Genomic DNA, 23,787 nt, shown 5'->3' on the forward strand with positions numbered 1-23,787 from the left:
GAATTTGACTGAACGATTAGAAAATATAATATATCTGATATTTTTCTCGATGTTGAAACTATTTCTCAGACATATATAATAGACGAATTCTTAAATAAGGATAAGAAGAAAAAAAAAAAAAATAATAACGGAATCTAATTAAAATATAGCGTTACGATATTCCTGAATTATCGTGTATTCACACACACACACACACACACACGCGCGCGTAGATACGTTATAGAAATTATCTATAATTAAAAAAATATCTGATCGAAGATCAGATTTCGTTTGTACATGGTAGGAATAACGATGGTAATTAAAGAATGAAAAAAAAAAAAAACGGAGGATATCGAAAAATTATATAGCGCGTTCGAAGGTGTTGAATTTTAGATGGAGAAGAATGACTTTAATGAAATTTGTTTACCTGTGAACATCTTGAGTATACGATTTCAATTCGCTGGGATCGCGACGAGTTCAAAAGTGGAGGGGAAAAAAAAAACAACCTTTTTTCTCTTTCCTGAAAAAAAGTTTCAAGGGTCAATTTTTTTTTTTTTTTTTTTTTGAGAAAAGGAAAATGTGAAACAATCAATTTCTGTTAAACAATCTCGACTAAAGTTAGCAGTGATTGGGGGAAAAAAAAAAAAAAAAACGATTGATTTTAAAAACACAATTCAATGAGATACATCTACATAAAATATATTTCGCATCCTTTTTCCTGGCATACTCTCTAAGTGTTTGTGATGTGTTAACTAAATGATACAAGTCTCCGTAAGGCTTGCTTGAAAAAAAAAAAAAAAAAAAACAATTGAAACAAAAAATTTGTTACAAAAGGAAGAAGAAAGAAAAAAACAACAAAACAAAAACAAAAAAAAAAAAAAACAATAAAATAAGAGACGAAAAAAAAAGAAAGAAAGAAAGGAACCGACAACTTCGAATACATAAATGTTAATTAGTATTTCAAAATTTCACGACTCACCGTATAATATTGTAAATACACTATCCACGATCTCTCTTCTATTTTATATTGAAAATGAAACCGGCGTATTGTATACGTTGAAAAAATAACGCATTGCCGACAATATTTCATCTGAACTGTTTCATCGATCGGAAAAATTATTTTCAAAATATTAGGCATCGTATTGCTTTCGACAAAAGAGAGAAGAGTGCATAAAAAAAATTTTAAAAAAAAAAAAAAAAGACTGTTCGCCATTTTCGTTAGATTACGCTTTAACGATCAATATCTATGTAAACATATAGGGAACGGAGTTTAACGTAAGAGATTTTATAACGAAATAATAACCAGAGATCGGTAGAATCAATTTTTTTTTTTTTTTTTTAAGTAAATATTGGATTCAACGACATAACTGGAATGCATGAATTTAGATTTAATTCTAACGATCTTTTGCTACGAGACAATGATAAAAATATCAATTATCAAACGGTACATTTAACGTAGATGAGAGCAATGTTGAAATATTTTATTAAAAGTCTGGGTGTAATTTTAATGAAAATTAAAATATTTATTACCATTCATTTTCATCGACGATATCTGAATATTAATTATTTCGCCGCTGAAACTAATCATGCTGTGTTAAATTCTTTTAACGACTTTACTTGCAAAATATTCATAAATTTGACGTATCAATACTATGAGTAAAAAAAAAAAAGAATATCCAAATAACTGTTACAAATCGCGAGATCAAAACGCAAAAACAAAAAAAAATAAAATAAAATAAAATAAAAATAAATAAACAAACAAAATAGTAATAGCGTGTAAGGTAACGATAATTAATATCTAATTTTGCATTGTAAATAACGCCGATCGTAATTGATACTTGGTACTCTATTGATAAGAAGAACTATACATATATTACAGATATTGTATAATAAATTTTTTTACGCATCTACGAAGTCATATTTTCACAATTTGTACGATACGTAAAATGTGTATTCGTATATACGTAAAAAAAAAAAAATAACAGTAACAATAAGAGTGGTGTGTAAATATTATACGATAACGATAAGGGTTTGAAAACTTTTGGTGCACGGAAGGATTGGAAAAGGCTGTTGCTTTTTTCAATGGCTACCCGACTGCTCTGTTCTAAACATAAAACTACGTCAATTTTTCAGTAATAATAATAATAATAATAACAAAAACAACAACTATCAATTACTCGATCCAATCGCGCTAAACAACTTCTGTTACGTCTGTCACATTTTTTTCATACTTTATAATCTACCCGCAGAAGTTGATTAGTATTTTAAATATGGATAACCGTATGCATGTAACTTATAACACAATGGGGAAAGAAAACGTTGTTAAAATTTCTTCGCCGATTCGTTCAAATTACTGTATTAATATTTATCATCATTACGGTGTATCCCGTTAGTATGAAACGACGAATCGTCGCGAATCGGTTCAGGTGTTGAACTAATTACTCAAGTACGACAACGGTGTGCCAATAATTTTTTATTTCTCTTTATTTATAATTTTTTTCATTACAATTCCCAATTATTTTTTTTTTTTTTTTCCATCGCACTCGAGTTAAACCGGCCGGTATTGTTATCGTTATTATTATTATTATTATTATTATTATTATTATTATTATCACAGATACTATTATTATTGTTTTGTCACATACGCATTGCAAATGAATCCTTACCCGACATTCATCTACGCGTTAGGGGAAGTTTAATTTTTTTTTTTTTTCTATAATTATATTAATGCGCCTCCGAACGAACAAGCATAATTATTAACGGTTTGAAGAGGAGGCCGGAATACATACTTTTTCTGTTGCCAAAGAGAGTTTTATATTTTACTATGTTTTATTATGTAATAATTTACCCGCGTTTACGTAAAAGCGCGCATGCGATAAATACGTTCATACATACACACACATATACATATATATATATATATATATATATGTATATAAGTATATATGTATATATATATATATATATATATTCACATATGTATGCAATATACCCATAATGTATAGTTGTTAGATTTAAAGACATAATCACCGAGTGCTTTAATTTGTTTTAAATATTATCAATGTCAACACAAGTTTGAATAATATTGTTTATTTTATTTTATATTTTATTATCTCATTTTTGCAATACAACATTTACTTTCCTGTGTTACTTCAAAACAACACTGTACATTATTTTGCAATTATAATATTTTCTCTATACTTTCTTTTATATTAATATTACTATCATTATTATTATTATTATTATTTATAGTCTATATAAGCATTTGAATAAACGTATGCATCTAAAAATGAATAATCTATTACGATAGCCATTATTTTATATATTTTTCATTAAATAATGTATAATCTATAATGTTATTATTTTATTCAACTCATGCCATATTCATCCATACACGAACGAAAGAATCACTTGCATGTATATTTTAATAATAACCCCCTTGATATATATATATATATCGTTATTGAGGCAAAGATAGGAATAATGGAAAACAGGAAGAAAAAAAAAAACAAAAAAAAAATCACGGTAAGTTAGTAATCGGACTGTTGTACATATTTGTAAGATATGTATTTAATCGTCTTTCTCAGAGTGATATATATGTACATAGTCATACATATATATATATATATATATATATATAAACTTGACAGACTCGCGTCGGCGTCGTGTAGCAAAATTTTGAATAAATGAGGAAAAAAAAAACAAAAAAAAAAAAGGCAGAGTAAACGTATAAAATTATGCGTGCCTCTTTAACTCTCTTTGTTTCACTTCTGTAATTCTTGTTTCCGGTGTAACGGTGATGTTTGTTGAGAAAAGAAAAATAATAATAAATAAACAAATTGAATAAATTAATAAATAAAGTTAAGATTTCTCTTTTTACGTTTGCAGAAAAAATAATTGTAATGAATATTTTGTAGAGAAAAAAAAAATCTTGATAATAATAGGTAAATATAAAGAATATCGTAATTAAACTACATATATTATACGAAAATTGGATCGTTTTCAGAAATTTCAAATCGTTGATTACCGCTCTCTAACTTGCGTGTCAAACTTGAAATCTGTTCGTAACGAAGTGTGTCAACGAAAAGAATTATTTTTTATTTTTTTTTTTTGATCAATTATGATTCAATTTTCAACTTATTCTTTTATTCCACACACATAACACGATATACAGGTACAGAATATGTTTATGCGAATAGAAATGCTAATTTATTCTGTTAGAACGAAAACTGTCCCATCGTTGTGATCTGTAGTTATCTAGACATTAATAAGATTATTATGTTTTGGGAATAGATGGAGAAGGAGAAACTGTGAAAAACGTCAATTTTATATTTGAATGATATTTCTGAATATGGTCCAAGGTATGCCCTTGCTCATGGTTAAATCTAGGCTAGTAATTTAGATTTACTATAACGATATTACCATTACTATTATACTTAAAATTCCTACTAAGAATCTGTCGCAATTAATTTGCAAGAAAAGATAAAAGAAAAAAAAAAAAAAAACCTATCTGTAAATAAGTATTTTGTATTCCTGCAAGAATAAAATCGAGAAACATCAAGACAATGATGTGTTACAAATGATTAATCAAACTAAATAAAAATATAACGAAACGCTTCCTACAATTTGTAGGAATAAACTAAAGATGCTCTTTGGGTACGTAATGTTGACTTTGAAAATCTTACTGACTTTTTTCAACATCCATAGTTGAATGGTAACTATTCATAACGTCAATCAAAACTTTGATATTAACGATAAAAAATAAAAGTCCGGCTAGCCATATGTAGATAAAAGAATTGAAACCTTTGAACTCTAGTAAGTAGGCAGCGAAGAGCCAAATACTTTGCGCGATTATCCATGCGGAGGTCAAAACGACGCATCTTGAGATGCTCATTTTTAATCGAGGTAAGCACACTGGCAACAGGGATAAAAACCAGAAGAAATATTGGGACGTCATAACAGGATTATAAGTTACCATGACTATGGCTTGCGTTAGCATTGAAAAGGATAGATTCCGCTTTGAGGAATACGAGAAGGACAAACCGATTAGTAGTATTAATTGGGGTAAAAATGTGAAGGCTCTTTGCCATATGCCGGGATCATTGTTGGCGGAAAGATAAAGCATGTAAAAATAGACGGAGAAATTGTGTCGAGCATCTTTGCGAATTAAGTGATACAATAAACTTTCGTAAAGGAATTTGTAGCCGTAAAAATAATAGCTCAACGAAGTCCAAGTGAGAAGCGATAAAACGCAGCTCAGAACCAAGGCTACCTGCTTTTTGTTCGGAACAATTATCAAACCGCTAGATTTTCTCAATGCCAAATACATCGCCAAGCTAAAAGCTAAGGGATACAATCTAAGATGTATAGAAAATCCGTGGACGATTCCTGCAAGCCAATAATTATCCTTTTGCAAATAGTACGCTACCAAGAGTACAAAAAACACTGCCAACGAGTCAGCGTTTCCTCGTGTCGATATTACCATCGCCAGAGGATTATAGAGCCACAAAAAACTGCAGAAGCTCGAAGTTTTATCGTTAAACTTTTGTCCCAGCAGTATCTGCCTTATAAGAATACTGATCAGTATATCGAAGAAGGAAAAAACGATTTTACCAAACTCCTGGCAGATGATAACGTTAGGAATCAAAATCATAGCGATAAATGGAGTATAACGATAGGTGTCACGATCGTAAGGTGAATTACCTTCGGTGATGTGCCTTGCCGCATCGGTAAACACCTTATAATCAACGTCCGTATACGAAACGTTGAAATTTTTGTCGTGGAAATTTGAATAGGCGATGAGAACTAGCCTCGCTGCCAGGGCAGCGCAGCAATGGATCGCGTAACGTTTGTCTTCCATTTTTTCAGGTTTTCATGTATCAGCACAAGGTGATAGTTGGATTGAATAAGCAAAAACAAATGGAAACAATCGTTGCTAGTGTTTCATGTATTAAAATGCAAAACGAGGCTACATATCAAGGATTATGCTTCACCTGTCGATAAACATCTGTGCCTAACTAGTTAACTACAATCTAGTGTTGGATGCGGCAGCAGCTTTGATCAAGCACGCTTTGAACTTGTCAAATTCAATTTGGCAGTCACCCTTTCTGAGGTTCTCCTTGCTAACTACGCAACTGGCGTAAGCTGCTGCTGAATCTTTACATTGAGCCAACAAAATTGGATATTTTCTAAGTCGAGTCTTAGCCTTGTTTACAACATCCATACTTTCGTCACTCTCACCGATGCGACCTATGAAAACTACGTCGATGGATTGGCTGGCGGTTCAACGACCGTTCGATTTCGGTTCGGTTTGTATTTTCTTTCGGGTGGTGGTATGGGAATCTCAGGATATGGTCTGAGAAAGGCGTCGTACAATGGTCGACTGAAGAATATCAAAAGCAACCCGGTTGTAATTAGTGATACTCCGGCACGTGGATAACGTTGCAATAACGAACGTTTTCCAAGCACTGCACGTCTTGGTTTCATATTCTTTTGGTACTTTTTCTCTGCAATCAGAAAACGAAATTCAATTAAACAGTTTTTACAGCAATTGATCGATTCTGTATTCTTCTCTTTTGAATTAAGCGTATCGAGTACTTTCCAGTGTTTAACAACATCATTACAAAACAAAATCACTTTTCATAAATAGTCGATGTGAATCGATGAAAGAAGAATATTTAACACGGTTCGTTTAGTAAATAACATTAATTATAAGGTTTGATGAACAGCGGAATGTGAGATTAAAATCCGTCACATTCAACGAAATTTCAAATGTTTTGATTATCTGTCTTTCATAGATTCGCTGGAATACCAGTTGATATAGATTTTTTAATTATATAGAAAAAAGTTTTTGGCTCGGTCTAATTCGGTTGGTCTCTATGTCGATTGATTGAATATAAAGTAATTTTTGGCGAAACAAATCGTCTTACGTAATCAATGGTGTTGTGCTCGTAGGGTTTTGATGTATCTATACCATCGCAAACGAGGGATTCGGAAGCGTGTTTAATACAACACTGGCGTAGTTCTTCTATCACTTCCTCACAGCGAGCCGGTTGATAAACGTTCTCTGAAACATGGAAAATAAGTAATAGGATTTATGCTAACGATTTCTAACCTATTTCGGCGGTCTAACCGGCGCCACGAAACGCTTCGCGGTATGAATTTGTATCGCTACCGTGAATACCTTTTAAACACTTCTGTAGCTTGCACGCAAACTGTTTGCAGGGATCCTTAGTTGACATACATTAATCCGTGATTATTTAGGCTAGTTAATTTCAAACTCGGCTCTAACCCCACCAAGATATTAGAATTCCCGTGAAGCACACGCTTCAGGTGAAGTTGGGCTAAAACGAGAGAGTATCGATATTTGGCGGAGTTCAGTGTTTAAGACGTAGAGAAAACCACGGTCGTTGAAAACACCTACTTTGTTATCGATATCTCGATAGCAAGTTCGGTGGAAGGAACGCCTGATTTGCTCAGGTCACGGCTCGCGTTGACGTAGGTATTAATGCCTACGTTGCAGGCGCAACAGATTCCGTATGGGATTATACGTATATACGCCTACAGGCGTAGAAACAGTACACAAGCAGAACTTAGGGGGAACCGGTGGTCTGGAATTTTCAGAAAATCGATTTTTTTCTTTCAATATTTCAAAAGTATAGTACCTTAAGAATATACTGTAAAAATTTGGTAATGATATTCACAGTATTTCTACTTTTACAGCCCATTTAAGGTCGGCGCGAAAGTAAGTAGAAGGGTCGGTCCGCTCAGTGAATAGTTCTGTTGTTCGTAGAAGAGCAGCTGCTACCTGAGTTGTCTACCTGAGTTGTAGTGAAAATATGAGAGAAGAGTATGAGAAGACTGAAGGGATATTGTGTGGTGTGGAAATTGCAGATGAGTGTAAGTACACGTTTAAATATAGTTTTTTTGAGAAAATACTTACTTGAAATTTTAAACGCGTTTATCTCGAAACTACTTTTTTCGACACAGCGGGGGTGAAAACAAAAAACTATCCAACCGAAGCACTTGAAATAAGATATGTTGTTCACAACAGGTATGGCTATCTTCGGAACTAGAATCATAATTTCATTGGAATAATGTCCTATTTTTTACACTAAAAAATTAGTGAAGAAGACCCGACTTTACGAACTTTTTTTTCAAAAGCGCGACATTTTGTCTATTTTTAATTTTTTCGATTTGTTCTAAGTCCGACCATAACTGCACTATTTCTGATTAAGAAACTTCTTCAATTTTGTGTTTCAGATGAGTAGAAGTCTCGAAATCACCTACGCCGTCCAGGTCCGATTTTTCGAGAGGGTCATCTTCAGCGGCATTTTTATAATGATGAATATTGTATTTGGGATGTAAAAAAAATTTTTGCTCAATAAACATAGTGATAAGCCCAAAAAGTTGAAAATCTTTTGTGAATTTTTAACGGCGAACAAAAAATCGTAAAAATAGGTGAAATTTTCGTGCTCTAGACCTCCAGGTCCCCATGATTCTAGAACGGCTGAATTTGCTCCATTAACAACGGAACTGACCAGTGATAAGAGTGAAGTTAGAATATTTGGCAAAAAGTTGGAAAACTGAGGACTGTAGCAAATGAGCGTATCAGTTTTCATGTAACGACGTATGCTCGAACATGATACGGTTATTTTCACATCCACTTCAGTTCTAAGTTCTCTGCTGTCATTATATTACTTGGCGAGGGTAACGATTAGGCGCAGTCCCAATACGCTGCGATCAACGCATCTAAAGTTACAACCAGAAAACAGGAACCTGTGTTTTCGACATTTTTCAGCAGGTGCTTTTTCCCTCGTGATTTCTCTCCTGTTGGTCCTACGCTCTTTTCGCTGCGTTTTCTGAGTTCCGGAGGGTCCAATTAGTCAGAAAAAGGTCATACAAATCGAATCGGAGACCCAAAATTTTTGGTCGAAAAATAAAGAAAAAGAAAGGCTAACCCCTTTGCATTTTTTGCGAAAATTTTCGCGATTTCCAAAAGTGCTGGAATCAATTCATTGTGGCACTAATCCGACGTAATTTTGCGAGAGAAATCGATTGGGCGCAGTCCCAATACGCTGCGATTATTGTATAAAAAGTTACAGCCAGAAAACGAGAACCTGTGTTTTCGACATTTTTCAGCAGGTGCTTTTTCCTTCGCCATTTCACTCCTGTTGATCCCACGCTCTTTTCGCTGCGTTTTCTGAGTTCCGGAGGGTCCAATTAGTCAGAAAAAGGTCATACAAATCGAATCGGAGACCCAAAATTTTTGGTCGAAAAATGAAGAAAAAGTAAGGCTAACCCCTTTGCATTTTTTGCGAAAATTTTCGCGATTTCCAAAAGTGCTGGAATCAATTCATTGTGGCACTAATCCGACGTAATTTTGCGAGAGAAATCGATTGGGCGCAGTCCCAATACGCTGCGATTATTGTATAAAAAGTTACAGCCAGAAAACGAGAACCTGTGTTTTCGACATTTTTCAGCAGGCGCTTTCTCCTTCGCCATTTCTCTCCTGTTGATCCCACGCTCTTTTCGCTGCGTTTTCTGAGTTCCGGAGGGTCCAATTAGTCAGAAAAAGGTCATACAAATCGAATCGGAGACCCAAAATTTTTGGTCGAAAAATGAAGAAAAAGTAAGGCTAACCCCTTTGCATTTTTTGCGAAAATTTTCGCGATTTCCAAAAGTGCTGGAATCAATTCATTGTGGCACTAATCCGACGTAATTTTGCGAGAGAAATCGATTGGGCGCAGTCCCAATACGCTGCGATTATTGTATAAAAAGTTACAGCCAGAAAACGAGAACCTGTGTTTTCGACATTTTTCAGCAGGTGCTTTTTCCTTCGCCATTTCTCTCCTGTTGATCCCACGCTCTTTTCGCTGCGTTTTCTGAGTTCCGGAGGGTCCAATTAGTCAGAAAAAGGTCATACAAATCGAATCGGAGACCCAAAATTTTTGGTCGAAAAATGAAGAAAAAGTAAGGCTAACCCCTTTGCATTTTTTGCGAAAATTTTCGCGATTTCCAAAAGTGCTGGAATCAATTCATTGTGGCACTAATCCGACGTAATTTTGCGAGAGAAATCGATTGGGCGCAGTCCCAATACGCTGCGATTATTGTATGAAAAGTTACAGCCAGAAAACGAGAACCTGTGTTTTCGACATTTTTCAGCAGGTGCTTTTTCCTTCGCCATTTCTCTCCTGTTGATCCCACGCTCTTTTCGCTGCGTTTTCTGAGTTCCGGAGGGTCCAATTAGTCAGAAAAAGGTCATACAAATCGAATCGGAGACCCAAAATTTTTGGTCGAAAAATGAAGAAAAAGTAAGGCTAACCCCTTTGCATTTTTTGCGAAAATTTTCGCGATTTCCAAAAGTGCTGGAATCAATTCATTGTGGCACTAATCCGACGTTACTTTGCGAGAGAAATCGATTGGGCGCAGTCCCAATACGCTGCGATTATTGTATAAAAAGTTACAGCCAGAAAACGAGAACCTGTGTTTTCGACATTTTTCAGCAGGCGCTTTCTCCTTCGCCATTTCTCTCCTGTTGATCCCACGCTCTTTTCGCTGCGTTTTCTGAGTTCCGGAGGGTCCAATTAGTCAGAAAAAGGTCATACAAATCGAATCGGAGACCCAAAATTTTTGGTCGAAAAATGAAGAAAAAGTAAGGCTAACCCCTTTGCATTTTTTGCGAAAATTTTCGCGATTTCCAAAAGTGCTGGAATCAATTCATTGTGGCACTAATCCGACGTAATTTTGCGAGAGAAATCGATTGGGCGCAGTCCCAATACGCTGCGATTATTGTATAAAAAGTTACAGCCAGAAAACGAGAACCTGTGTTTTCGACATTTTTCAGCAGGTGCTTTTTCCTTCGCCATTTCTCTCCTGTTGATCCCACGCTCTTTTCGCTGCGTTTTCTGAGTTCCGGAGGGTCCAATTAGTCAGAAAAAGGTCATACAAATCGAATCGGAGACCCAAAATTTTTGGTCGAAAAATGAAGAAAAAGTAAGGCTAACCCCTTTGCATTTTTTGCGAAAATTTTCGCGATTTCCAAAAGTGCTGGAATCAATTCATTGTGGCACTAATCCGACGTAATTTTGCGAGAGAAATCGATTGGGCGCAGTCCCAATACGCTGCGATTATTGTATAAAAAGTTACAGCCAGAAAACGAGAACCTGTGTTTTCGACATTTTTCAGCAGGTGCTTTTTCCTTCGCCATTTCTCTCCTGTTGATCCCACGCTCTTTTCGCTGCGTTTTCTGAGTTCCGGAGGGTCCAATTAGTCAGAAAAAGGTCATACAAATCGAATCGGAGACCCAAAATTTTTGGTCGAAAAATGAAGAAAAAGTAAGGCTAACCCCTTTGCATTTTTTGCGAAAATTTTCGCGATTTCCAAAAGTGCTGGAATCAATTCATTGTGGCACTAATCCGACGTAATTTTGCGAGAGAAATCGATTGGGCGCAGTCCCAATACGCTGCGATTATTGTATGAAAAGTTACAGCCAGAAAACGAGAACCTGTGTTTTCGACATTTTTCAGCAGGTGCTTTTTCCTTCGCCATTTCTCTCCTGTTGATCCCACGCTCTTTTCGCTGCGTTTTCTGAGTTCCGGAGGGTCCAATTAGTCAGAAAAAGGTCATACAAATCGAATCGGAGACCCAAAATTTTTGGTCGAAAAATGAAGAAAAAGTAAGGCTAACCCCTTTGCATTTTTTGCGAAAATTTTCGCGATTTCCAAAAGTGCTGGAATCAATTCATTGTGGCACTAATCCGACGTTACTTTGCGAGAGAAATCGATTGGGCGCAGTCCCAATACGCTGCGATTATTGTATAAAAAGTTACAGCCAGAAAACGAGAACCTGTGTTTTCGACATTTTTCAGCAGGCGCTTTTTCCTTCGCCATTTCTCTCCTGTTGATCCCACGCTCTTTTCGCTGCGTTTTCTGAGTTCCGGAGGGTCCAATTAGTCAGAAAAAGGTCATACAAATCGAATCGGAGACCCAAAATTTTTGGTCGAAAAATGAAGAAAAAGTAAGGCTAACCCCTTTGCATTTTTTGCGAAAATTTTCGCGATTTCCAAAAGTGCTGGAATCAATTCATTGTGGCACTAATCCGACGTAACTTTGCGAGAGAAATCGATTGGGCGCAGTCCCAATACGCTGCGATTATTGTATAAAAAGTTACAGCCAGAAAACGAGAACCTGTGTTTTCGACATTTTTCAGCAGGCGCTTTCTCCTTCGCCATTTCTCTCCTGTTGATCCCACGCTCTTTTCGCTGCGTTTTCTGAGTTCCGGAGGGTCCAATTAGTCAGAAAAAGGTCATACAAATCGAATCGGAGACCCAAAATTTTTGGTCGAAAAATGAAGAAAAAGTAAGGCTAACCCCTTTGCATTTTTTGCGAAAATTTTCGCGATTTCCAAAAGTGCTGGAATCAATTCATTGTGGCACTAATCCGACGTAATTTTGCGAGAGAAATCGATTGGGCGCAGTCCCAATACGCTGCGATTATTGTATAAAAAGTTACAGCCAGAAAACGAGAACCTGTGTTTTCGACATTTTTCAGCAGGTGCTTTTTCCTTCGCCATTTCTCTCCTGTTGATCCCACGCTCTTTTCGCTGCGTTTTCTGAGTTCCGGAGGGTCCAATTAGTCAGAAAAAGGTCATACAAATCGAATCGGAGACCCAAAATTTTTGGTCGAAAAATGAAGAAAAAGTAAGGCTAACCCCTTTGCATTTTTTGCGAAAATTTTCGCGATTTCCAAAAGTGCTGGAATCAATTCATTGTGGCACTAATCCGACGTAATTTTGCGAGAGAAATCGATTGGGCGCAGTCCCAATACGCTGCGATTATTGTATAAAAAGTTACAGCCAGAAAACGAGAACCTGTGTTTTCGACATTTTTCAGCAGGTGCTTTTTCCTTCGCCATTTCTCTCCTGTTGATCCCACGCTCTTTTCGCTGCGTTTTCTGAGTTCCGGAGGGTCCAATTAGTCAGAAAAAGGTCATACAAATCGAATCGGAGACCCAAAATTTTTGGTCGAAAAATGAAGAAAAAGTAAGGCTAACCCCTTTGCATTTTTTGCGAAAATTTTCGCGATTCCCAAAAGTGCTGGAATCAATTCATTGTGGCACTAATCCGACGTAACTTTGCGAGAGAAATCGATTGGGCGCAGTCCCAATACGCTGCGATTATTGTATAAAAAGTTACAGCCAGAAAACGAGAACCTGTGTTTTCGACATTTTTCAGCAGGCGCTTTTTCCTTCGCCATTTCTCTCCTGTTGATCCCACGCTCTTTTCGCTGCGTTTTCTGAGTTCCGGAGGGTCCAATTAGTCAGAAAAAGGTCATACAAATCGAATCGGAGACCCAAAATTTTTGGTCGAAAAATGAAGAAAAAGTAAGGCTAACCCCTTTGCATTTTTTGCGAAAATTTTCGCGATTTCCAAAAGTGCTGGAATCAATTCATTGTGGCACTAATCCGACGTAATTTTGCGAGAGAAATCGATTGGGCGCAGTCCCAATACGCTGCGATTATTGTATAAAAAGTTACAGCCAGAAAACGAGAACCTGTGTTTTCGACATTTTTCAGCAGGTGCTTTTTCCTTCGCCATTTCTTTCCTGTTGATCCCACGCTCTTTTCGCTGCGTTTTCTGAGTTCCGGAGGGTCCAATTAGTCAGAAAAAGGTCATACAAATCGAATCGGAGACCCAAAATTTTTGGTCGAAAAATGAAGAAAAAGTAAGGCTAACCCCTTTGCATTTTTTGCGAAAATTTTCGCGATTTCCAAAAGTGCTGGAATCAATTCATTGTGGCACTAATCCGACGTAATTTTGCGAGAGAAATCGATTGGGCGCAGTCCCAATACGCTGCGATTATTGTATAAAAAGTTACAGCCAGAAAACGAGAACCTGTGTTTTCGACATTTTTCAGCAGGTGCTTTTTCCTTCGCCATTTCTCTCCTGTTGATCCCACGCTCTTTTCGCTGCGTTTTCTGAGTTCCGGAGGGTCCAATTAGTCAGAAAAAGGTCATACAAATCGAATCGGAGACCCAAAATTTTTGGTCGAAAAATGAAGAAAAAGTAAGGCTAACCCCTTTGCATTTTTTGCGAAAATTTTCGCGATTTCCAAAAGTGCTGGAATCAATTCATTGTGGCACTAATCCGACGTAATTTTGCGAGAGAAATCGATTGGGCGCAGTCCCAATACGCTGCGATTATTGTATAAAAAGTTACAGCCAGAAAACGAGAACCTGTGTTTTCGACATTTTTCAGCAGGTGCTTTTTCCTTCGCCATTTCTCTCCTGTTGATCCCACGCTCTTTTCGCTGCGTTTTCTGAGTTCCGGAGGGTCCAATTAGTCAGAAAAAGGTCATACAAATCGAATCGGAGACCCAAAATTTTTGGTCGAAAAATGAAGAAAAAGTAAGGCTAACCCCTTTGCATTTTTTGCGAGAATTCCCGCGATTTCCAAAAGTGCTGGAATCAATTCATTGTGGCACTAATCCGACGTAATTTTGCGAGAGAAATCGATTGGGCGCAGTCCCAATACGCTGCGATTATTGTATAAAAAGTTACAGCCAGAAAACGAGAACCTGTGTTTTCGACATTTTTCAGCAGGTGCTTTTTCCTTCGCCATTTCTCTCCTGTTGATCCCACGCTCTTTTCGCTGCGTTTTCTGAGTTCCGGAGGGTCCAATTAGTCAGAAAAAGGTCATACAAATCGAATCGGAGACCCAAAATTTTTGGTCGAAAAATGAAGAAAAAGTAAGGCTAACCCCTTTGCATTTTTTGCGAAAATTTTCGCGATTTCCAAAAGTGCTGGAATCAATTCATTGTGGCACTAATCCGACGTAATTTTGCGAGAGAAATCGATTGGGCGCAGTCCCAATACGCTGCGATTATTGTATAAAAAGTTACAGCCAGAAAACGAGAACCTGTGTTTTCGACATTTTTCAGCAGGTGCTTTTTCCTTCGCCATTTCTCTCCTGTTGATCCCACGCTCTTTTCGCTGCGTTTTCTGAGTTCCGGAGGGTCCAATTAGTCAGAAAAAGGTCATACAAATCGAATCGGAGACCCAAAATTTTTGGTCGAAAAATGAAGAAAAAGTAAGGCTAACCCCTTTGCATTTTTTGCGAAAATTTTCGCGATTTCCAAAAGTGCTGGAATCAATTCATTGTGGCACTAATCCGACGTAATTTTGCGAGAGAAATCGATTGGGCGCAGTCCCAATACGCTGCGATTATTGTATAAAAAGTTACAGCCAGAAAACGAGAACCTGTGTTTTCGACATTTTTCAGCAGGTGCTTTTTCCTTCGCCATTTCTCTCCTGTTGATCCCACGCTCTTTTCGCTGCGTTTTCTGAGTTCCGGAGGGTCCAATTAGTCAGAAAAAGGTCATACAAATCGAATCGGAGACCCAAAATTTTTGGTCGAAAAATGAAGAAAAAGTAAGGCTAACCCCTTTGCATTTTTTGCGAAAATTTTCGCGATTTCCAAAAGTGCTGGAATCAATTCATTGTGGCACTAATCCGACGTAATTTTGCGAGAGAAATCGATTGGGCGCAGTCCCAATACGCTGCGATTATTGTATAAAAAGTTACAGCCAGAAAACGAGAACCTGTGTTTTCGACATTTTTCAGCAGGTGCTTTTTCCTTCGCCATTTCTCTCCTGTTGATCCCACGCTCTTTTCGCTGCGTTTTCTGAGTTCCGGAGGGTCCAATTAGTCAGAAAAAGGTCATACAAATCGAATCGGAGACCCAAAATTTTTGGTCGAAAAATGAAGAAAAAGTAAGGCTAACCCCTTTGCATTTTTTGCGAAAATTTTCGCGATTTCCAAAAGTGCTGGAATCAATTCATTGTGGCACTAATCCGACGTAATTTTGCGAGAGAAATCGATTGGGCGCAGTCCCAATACGCTGCGATTATTGTATAAAAAGTTACAGCCAGAAAACGAGAACCTGTGTTTTCGACATTTTTCAGCAGGTGCTTTTTCCTTCGCCATTTCTCTCCTGTTGATCCCACGCTCTTTTCGCTGCGTTTTCTGAGTTCCGGAGGGTCCAATTAGTCAGAAAAAGGTCATACAAATCGAATCGGAGACCCAAAATTTTTGGTCGAAAAATGAAGAAAAAGTAAGGCTAACCCCTTTGCATTTTTTGCGAAAATTTTCGCGATTTCCAAAAGTGCTGGAATCAATTCATTGTGGCACTAATCCGACGTAATTTTGCGAGAGAAATCGATTGGGCGCAGTCCCAATACGCTGCGATTATTGTATAAAAAGTTACAGCCAGAAAACGAGAACCTGTGTTTTCGACATTTTTCAGCAGGTGCTTTTTCCTTCGCCATTTCTCTCCTGTTGATCCCACGCTCTTTTCGCTGCGTTTTCTGAGTTCCGGAGGGTCCAATTAGTCAGAAAAAGGTCATACAAATCGAATCGGAGACCCAAAATTTTTGGTCGAAAAATGAAGAAAAAGTAAGGCTAACCCCTTTGCATTTTTTGCGAAAATTTTCGCGATTTCCAAAAGTGCTGGAATCAATTCATTGTGGCACTAATCCGACGTAATTTTGCGAGAGAAATCGATTGGGCGCAGTCCCAATACGCTGCGATTATTGTATAAAAAGTGACAGCCAGAAAACGAGAACCTGTGTTTTCGACATTTTTCAGCAGGTGCTTTTTCCTTCGCCATTTCTCTCCTGTTGATCCCACGCTCTTTTCGCTGCGTTTTCTGAGTTCCGGAGGGTCCAATTAGTCAGAAAAAGGTCATACAAATCGAATCGGAGACCCAAAATTTTTTGTCGAAAAATGAAGAAAAAGTAAGGCTAACCCCTTTGCATTTTTTGCGAAAATTATCGCGATTTCCAAAAGTGCTGGAATCAATTCATTGTGGCACTAATCCGACGTAATTTTGCGAAAGAAATCGATTGGGCGCAGTCCCAATACGCTGCGATTATTGTATAAAAAGTTACAGCCAGAAAACGAGAACCTGTGTTTTCGACATTTTTCAGCAGGTGCTTTTTCCTTCGCCATTTCTCTCCTGTTGATCCCACGCTCTTTTCGCTGCGTTTTCTGAGTTCCGGAGGGTCCAATTAGTCAGAAAAAGGTCATACAAATCGAATCGTAGACCCAAAATTTTTGGTCGAAAAATGAAGAAAAAGTAAGGCTAACCCCTTTGCAATTTTGGCGAAAATTCTCGCGATTTTGAAAAGCACAGGATCAAACGATTTGTCCACCAATCCGACGTAATTTTACGTGAGGAATCGTTTAAAAGCAGTGCCAATGCGCCGTAATTTTTCATCAAGAATATGAATCAGAAATGTGAACCGCACACGAAGAATATCGTTCCCGTAGCAAAATTTGCCTACAATTTGTTATATTAACTCAGCAGATCGAGCATTTCCATGGACATGACAGGACGAATTAGCATTCAACAGACCGACCAAGAAGGCCTGATTTGACCGGTCGGGAAGCATCGAGTCGACACGAATAGAATAAACTGTCACCAATAGGATGAAGTGTTTAATAATAAAATGAAATATGTCATCGATTTTGAGCAACTTCAACGAAACTGAAAAACTGAGTGTGCATGATGTCCGATTAGTTACTACATTGAGCGAAAGGACACGAGCTTTACGCGTGAACTTTGGTCACGCTGGAACAGGAAGCTTTCTTCCAGTCTACACGATGATTTTGCGCACTTCAAAGATCCTGCAGCAGTGCATGTTCAGCGCGGTCCAAGTGAAACGTGTGAAATGATTAGTCACTGCCTGAGTGTGAGGTGGGATCGCAAACAGATCTACAATTTTCCGCCTAAATCAAAGTGGCGAGCGAATGGGCGGACTTGGATAACACTGCGAATTCTTGTACATATTAATTACTTCATATGCAGTCTTGCGACTCATTCGAAAATCATCCCTGAACTGACATATAATTGTTCATGTATTTTAATTGATTAATAATCGAGAAAAATGTACTTATTTACTCACCTCTTTGTCGGTTAATTTATACACAACGACTGTAATGAAGTTTTGGCCTTTGGGCTTTAGATTCCTTTGAGCCATATTTAAATAAGCCAATAATTCATCTTCGTAGTTGGAGAAAAACGATAATAAATCCAATTATTGTAAAGTTTACCGCTTGATATTATCCGCAAGTTTCGCACAATTTTGTTGCACTCGCACTCGCTGCAGAGTCCCAATGACGGTGTCAATTATTCTGCACTTAGTGTAAAAAACATGCACCAGATTTTGAAATAAAATATGCTGCACTTTGAAATCGCGCGCGGTGCGCTCTCAATTCAGCCGGTACCCGAAAGCGGAAAATGCTATTAGAGTTGGACGAGGGATATTTCCAAGAGAGCCTGCGGATTTTTTACGTGCGATTCTTGCGATTGCGTTTTAAGCCCGAGGGCTCTTTTTTAACTTATGAGGTCCCAGCAAATGAAGTAAGAGACGCTCTCCTTTTTTTTATTTTTACTCCCTGTTTGACGAGTTGCTGTCGCTCAGGCGTAAATTTTAATTGGAATCTCATTTGACTCGGCAGTCGTCGTATTCTAACGGCCATTAGACGAGATTTTAAAGCGGAATGATATAGTTGTGCACAATTCTAGTGTAAACTGATAAATTTACATGTATTTTGCACAGTCTTTTATTCTCAAATGTACTAACACTTAATTATTAACTGAAAAGATTTTATTGTAGTTAATGGTTAATTGTTAAAATGGCGCCAGCTCATTATTTGAAACTTAGTGAATTCCTCATGGTAGGAATTAGAATTTTGTGTACGAAAAAAAAACTCCTCACACGCGAAGAAGTCATGGATACATTACTTTCGCATGCAAAAAATCGTTATCGTATAATTAAAGAGCATTCTTATCATCCATCAATATATATCATGAATATCTTTGCTCGAGTCAAGTATATGATTGTATAATCACGTAGAATTGCTTCTTTGCAATCAAAATAATTGAATTTTATTGAATTAAATGTGATACAATTAAACTACGAACATGATTGTAATCAATCATAAATTAGGAAACATTTATACTAACTGTTCGTCGAACAAAAAATTTCCAATCACCGAAATACATGTTCGTATAATACAATCTTAATTACCGTAAAGACTATATTTGTACAATAATCACCTGTTCTGCGTAAATGTGTACAAGTCAGTCAATAGGGATTTCGATATTATTTGCAATTGCACAGAATAATCTAATATAATAAGAATTTCATATTTCTTATTTGTAGACAAACCATTCTGTGACATTTATTGTTTGGGAAACGGGAGGTCAACCCTTTTGCCGCCTTCATCTGACTTGAGCACGTTTACATGATGCACATAATAACGAAATAGATACATTACTATTGTCTATATTGATTATATTCAAAGCGAAGTTCTTATGAAGGCAATGTGTATTGTTTACCTATAATCCTTCACCTCACAGTCACGGTTACAAGTACTATAATTACAATGAACACATTACCAAACGTTAAGTCAAGAAAAAGATGAATTTGTGCGCGGATAACACAGATAATCGTATGGGCATTTTGAATACGAAGTCAACAAAGAAACCGCAGTGTGAAATAATGGTTAGAAAAATACAGTGATATTCATTGCTTACACACGTCATTATTAACTATAATATCATTTTACAAAAGTAATGAAAAGTCTTTATTCTCTAAAACTAATTTCCGCCGTTACAAGCTAAGGTAGAGTTTACACAATAAAATATTATACGTTCATTGAAAATAAATTATACAAAAAAATTAATTTACTCTAATCAATGATCGAGTCCTACAAGAATTACGTTTTATCGGATGGATTGTTTGAGTCTAGATGCAACGGATTTGACTTCCGTTATCTCCTTCTTCTTGTGCGGGTCGGGCTGGAAGCATTTCCATAGTCTCAAAGTTTCGTCTGCTCCTGCACTTAGGACCGTCGTACCGTCCGGCGACATGGCCAAATGCAACACTCTGCTAGAGTGCCCTGTTAGTTCCGCGACCTTTGTCATTCCCGGATATTTCCATATGGTCAATTGATTCTGAGCGTAACCATGGCCAGATACGATTTCCTTGTATGTGGTTGACCAGAGCAGTGAACATACTTGTGACTTTGTGTCTATCGTGTTGACACAGGCACCTGTAACAGAACAGGAACAAACTTTGATTCACAACTTCGAATCTGACTTCAACATATCGTCTTCATGTATTCATAATTCTTTCTTTTTCACAATCACAAAATGCGAATATACCTGTATTGCAATTCCAGAATCGTATAGTTCTATCCGCAGTTCCACCGCCACTGGCCAAGATATTATTCTGCCACGGGCACCAAGCGAGAGCCTTCACAGCAGCCTGATGTTGATTAAGGGAGTAAATAGGCTGGGTATGCGAGTGATTTTGGCCAGCAACTGCAGACCAAACCATCAACATATTGTCGTTTGCTCCACTAGCGAGATATTTCCCATCAGGTGACCACTTCAAGCCACAAACTTCTTGGGCGTGTGCGTTTATGGAAGCGACTATGTGATCCCGTTGTCTAACATCATGGTGTACGATTTGCCCAGATCTGTGGAAACGGTTCAACATTTTTCACTCAAATAACAATAAATTAAAAGCAATTAAAGAACTGAAACCCACGTTTATGCGCAACTTTAATTCTTACCTGCATCCAGTTGATAATACATGCGAATTCCACGCCAGGGAACCAACTCTGGAGACGTGCCCATTCATCACTCGCACTCTTTTCATTTGACTGCAATCCCATAGCTCAGTATTTCCTGTTGTTGTACCTACAGCTAAGTATGGTCCCTCTTGAATCCATCCCACAGAACACACGTAGTCAGAGCCTTCTAGCTCCAGAAGTTGTTCAATGGTTCCTGATCCTGCATTCCATAGATATACGTTTGCTCCCAGAGCTACTGCTAACAGGTTTGACGATGACCAGTCAACGAGATTTAGATCTGAAGTGGGGGAAAAATTGATAATAAATTTTTAAAAAAGATGATATACGTAAGTCACATAGCTATTTGATGCCTGGTACATGGTAAACCGACTTACAGTAATCATCTATGATATCTGGAGCATCCAAAATCCTGTCTGGTGCCTGCGGAATGTATCTTGTAGAAGCTTTGACACTGGCAGGTGTCTTTGTTTGGCTATAGACAACTCTGAGTGGATTTTGATAGCCTTCGGGTGGTGCTGGGGCTTTATTTTGGTAGGAGAGAACCCTCATGCTGTTAATGTCACCACCGTGCAAATTTTCCCCTATTAGGCGCTGCATTTCTCTCTTTGAAGGACTAATCGTTTCACCCTTATCTGCGTCATCAGTATTTTGTTGCTGAAGCTGAGTAACATTAGGAAATGAGAATAAGTTACCAAGTATAACAGAGTTATTCTTATCCTGCCATTATACAAAGCTAGAATTTTTTTCACTCTCTTCAAAATTACCTTGTAGTGGCCCAAGTCAAAATTCGTCGTTGATCTCGAGGGTATGAACCTATCCCCTCCACTAGGGGTCTTCGCTGGAGTCGTTGAAGCTCGACCTATCACCAAAAGCAGGTTCAACATTTCAGCCACTACACACAGACAACACACACAGCAATATTAATCACACAGTACAAGCATACTAGGCAATCAACAAGGGGCAGATAATAATAAAAAGTATTGAAGATATTTAATAATTGCTACATCATGCTATAGAGATGTCAAAAATTTTCGAAAGCATTTGACAAATAACAATAAACATGGGAAAATCGTGATATGACATTTAGAATATGCCTTATTACAGTGTTTTATTTTCTACAAAGTTTGAAATTTCAGCTTTGTAATACTTTTTTTTAATGATATTCATCATAAAATGTGAGGCTGGCTGATGCTTTCTTCTGAAACCTTTGATGATTTTTTGATAAAAAATTATGTTTTGTCTTAGGTCTGATAATTTCTTTGGAAATGCTCCATAATTTATCATTGATGATGACATATCGTAAAATAAGACTAATAAAATGTACTAACATAATTTTGTGTTGAAGTAAAAAATAAATTTATTAATGAATAACAACCAAATGGAAGTGGGACCTAATGCATTTGAAATGAAAAAAAAAAAGGTTTTCGGTCAGGATCGTATAGTCTGATCATCTATGATTACTTACATAAATAATTCGAATTGCAGGTTTAAAATGAAACTTGCAAGTAATTTTTCTGGATTTTGAAACTTGTAATAACCATGAGTCAAAGATACAGGTTAAAAATGAGGTACTAACTACTGCCGCACATACACCTCATTCGTACAAAAAATCCAATAGCATACACATTATACATATTGAAGACAAACTGAAAATTGTACTCACTGGGAGATTTTTTCGTGGCCTTAGCCGGTGTTTTTTTACCCCGTGTTTCAGATCGTTTGGTCGGTGTTTTACTCGTTGTTGAATTTGCAAATGATCCACTCATTATTTTTCGTGACGAATTTATGCTCACGTTGATGCTGTAAAATAAAACATTGTAAAATTAATGAGGAGAAAATAAAAATCAAAGAGAAATGTTGACAAATATTTCTCCTATCAGAAACCAAGCTTAATTGAGTATTAGAAGTCATTTTCTGACAAGAAATCTATTACATACGGACCGTTAAAAATTTCAAATACTCCACAGCGATTTAAGGCGACATTTCAATTTTACTTGACCGACTGGAATTACTCGAGTAAAAAATTATTTTCGCAATATTCAAATCATTTGATTATCTGGCAAAATGCAATCACGATATCTCGTACCGAATCATAAAAAATAGAGAAGACAAATGATTCGGTAGTGTTAATTTTCATATCTAAAGAAAGAGAAAAAACTGTCAATCTCCGTTACCGACGGTTCGTAGTTTCTGCAGTTAAGACGCTGTGGAAGTGAAAAAAAAGTATTATCCACGTTCTTCACCGAGTAGTAGAGGAAAAAAAAACCGGAGACATGAAATAGAGAGGTAAAAATTTGGAAAGGTAAAAAAACAAAGCAAAGAGCCTAATCAATACCTTGAATTCGATGCTTCCAAACATTTCTTCTGCCACCTAGGAACAGGGCCCTTAACCGGCTCGTCCATGCGGGTTAAGCTGTTGAGCTCTTTCATGTACTTGAGATGAGACATGTTACTTGAAATATTAATAGCAAATTCTACAAGCAGCACGTGTAAACACGTATAATTGATAACAGAGAAGGCAGGTGTTTAGTAAATTGGTATAGCAGTTGAGACAGACACTCAATTCAACATCACAGCTGCTTTTCTTCCCTCGGGTATCCGTCGGTGATCCGCAGGCTCCAGAGTTTTCGGTTAAATTGTACTCGCGGTTCTCGTCAAAAAGTCACACTGATTCAATGCCGCGAGTTTATCTTGGATCTTGTTGTCCGTTAAGCGTGAAACACGACGCCACGAGTATCCGCCACAGGTAAAAAATCCGTTCAAAACCACGGCGTAAGTGCGCGAGATTCGCTTCGACCATTTAAATCGTCAACAAAACACCCGAAACGACCGTTGGGCTTTAAATGAACTCGACATTCGAAGCAATTCGAAGCTTCGACGTTTTACCGCTGAGGACTCTGATGCTGTCTATACACAAGACATCCGATTGGCTGCCGCTACTTACCACAGATTGAGCGAATCTGATTGGCTCGTCAAGCGGCGAGGGTTCCTGGAGGGAATCAATTCGAATCAACAATAGCTTACAATCGGCGAGTCACTCAGCCATGGCTAATGAAGCCGTGACTAATAATAAGCTTGAGGAGCTTGTTAAAAATAATCTCTTTCACTGCTGCTGACGCTGACCATTACTCTTTCCTCCTCCCCG

At 37.3% G+C, this 23,787-nt stretch overlaps 3 protein-coding genes across 3 annotated transcripts; all 3 read right to left on the reverse strand.

The window, feature by feature from the left end:
* Positions 1-4,008: 4,008 nt before the first annotated feature.
* LOC107217093 (GPI mannosyltransferase 1) lies at positions 4,009-5,999 on the reverse strand. The gene has a single exon (XM_015654467.2). It carries the CDS (start codon positions 5,837-5,839, stop codon positions 4,661-4,663), a length of 1,179 nt encoding a protein of 392 aa, XP_015509953.1. The 5' UTR covers positions 5,840-5,999; the 3' UTR covers positions 4,009-4,660.
* A 447-nt stretch (positions 6,000-6,446) lies between these two features.
* LOC107217094 (cx9C motif-containing protein 4) lies at positions 6,447-7,352 on the reverse strand. Its single transcript, XM_015654468.2, has 3 exons — positions 7,163-7,352; positions 6,909-7,045; positions 6,447-6,485 (listed from the first exon to the last, which is right to left on the reverse strand). The coding sequence occupies exons 1-3, from the start codon at positions 7,218-7,220 to the stop codon at positions 6,462-6,464; spliced, it is 219 nt and encodes a 72-aa protein (XP_015509954.2). The 5' UTR covers positions 7,221-7,352; the 3' UTR covers positions 6,447-6,461.
* An 11,575-nt stretch (positions 7,353-18,927) lies between these two features.
* On the reverse strand, positions 18,928-23,499 carry LOC107220868 (cell division cycle protein 20 homolog). The gene is made up of 7 exons (XM_015659633.2): positions 22,978-23,499; positions 22,306-22,442; positions 21,407-21,501; positions 21,017-21,302; positions 20,622-20,919; positions 20,209-20,525; positions 18,928-20,096 (listed from the first exon to the last, which is right to left on the reverse strand). Exons 1-7 carry the CDS (start codon positions 23,088-23,090, stop codon positions 19,768-19,770), a joined length of 1,575 nt encoding a protein of 524 aa, XP_015515119.1. The 5' UTR covers positions 23,091-23,499; the 3' UTR covers positions 18,928-19,767.
* Between the last annotated feature and the right edge of the window lie 288 nt (positions 23,500-23,787).

The sequence above is a fragment of the Neodiprion lecontei genome, chromosome 7, assembly GCF_021901455.1.
Source record: "Neodiprion lecontei isolate iyNeoLeco1 chromosome 7, iyNeoLeco1.1, whole genome shotgun sequence".
NCBI lineage: Eukaryota > Metazoa > Arthropoda > Insecta > Hymenoptera > Diprionidae > Neodiprion > Neodiprion lecontei.

Bases quoted from the DNA above. Each gene is read 5' to 3' on its own strand.
- LOC107217093 (XM_015654467.2), bottom strand. From the start codon at position 5,839: ATGGAAGACAAACGTTACGCGATCCATTGCTGCGCTGCCCTGGCAGCG.
- LOC107220868 (XM_015659633.2), bottom strand. From the start codon at position 23,090: ATGTCTCATCTCAAGTACATGAAAGAGCTCAACAGCTTAACCCGCATG. The intron at 21,502-22,305 runs GTGAGTACAATT...TTTTGGTGATAG, and splicing joins GGCCACGAAAAAATCTCCCA to GTCGAGCTTCAACGACTCCA. The intron at 20,526-20,621 runs GTAAGAATTAAA...CCGTTTCCACAG, and splicing joins GTATTATCAACTGGATGCAG to ATCTGGGCAAATCGTACACC.
- LOC107217094 (XM_015654468.2), bottom strand. From the start codon at position 7,220: ATGTCAACTAAGGATCCCTGCAAACAGTTTGCGTGCAAGCTACAGAAG. The intron at 7,046-7,162 runs GTATTCACGGTA...TCCATGTTTCAG, and splicing joins GCTACAGAAGTGTTTAAAAG to AGAACGTTTATCAACCGGCT. The intron at 6,486-6,908 runs GTAAGACGATTT...TTCTGATTGCAG, and splicing joins AGCACAACACCATTGATTAC to AGAAAAAGTACCAAAAGAAT.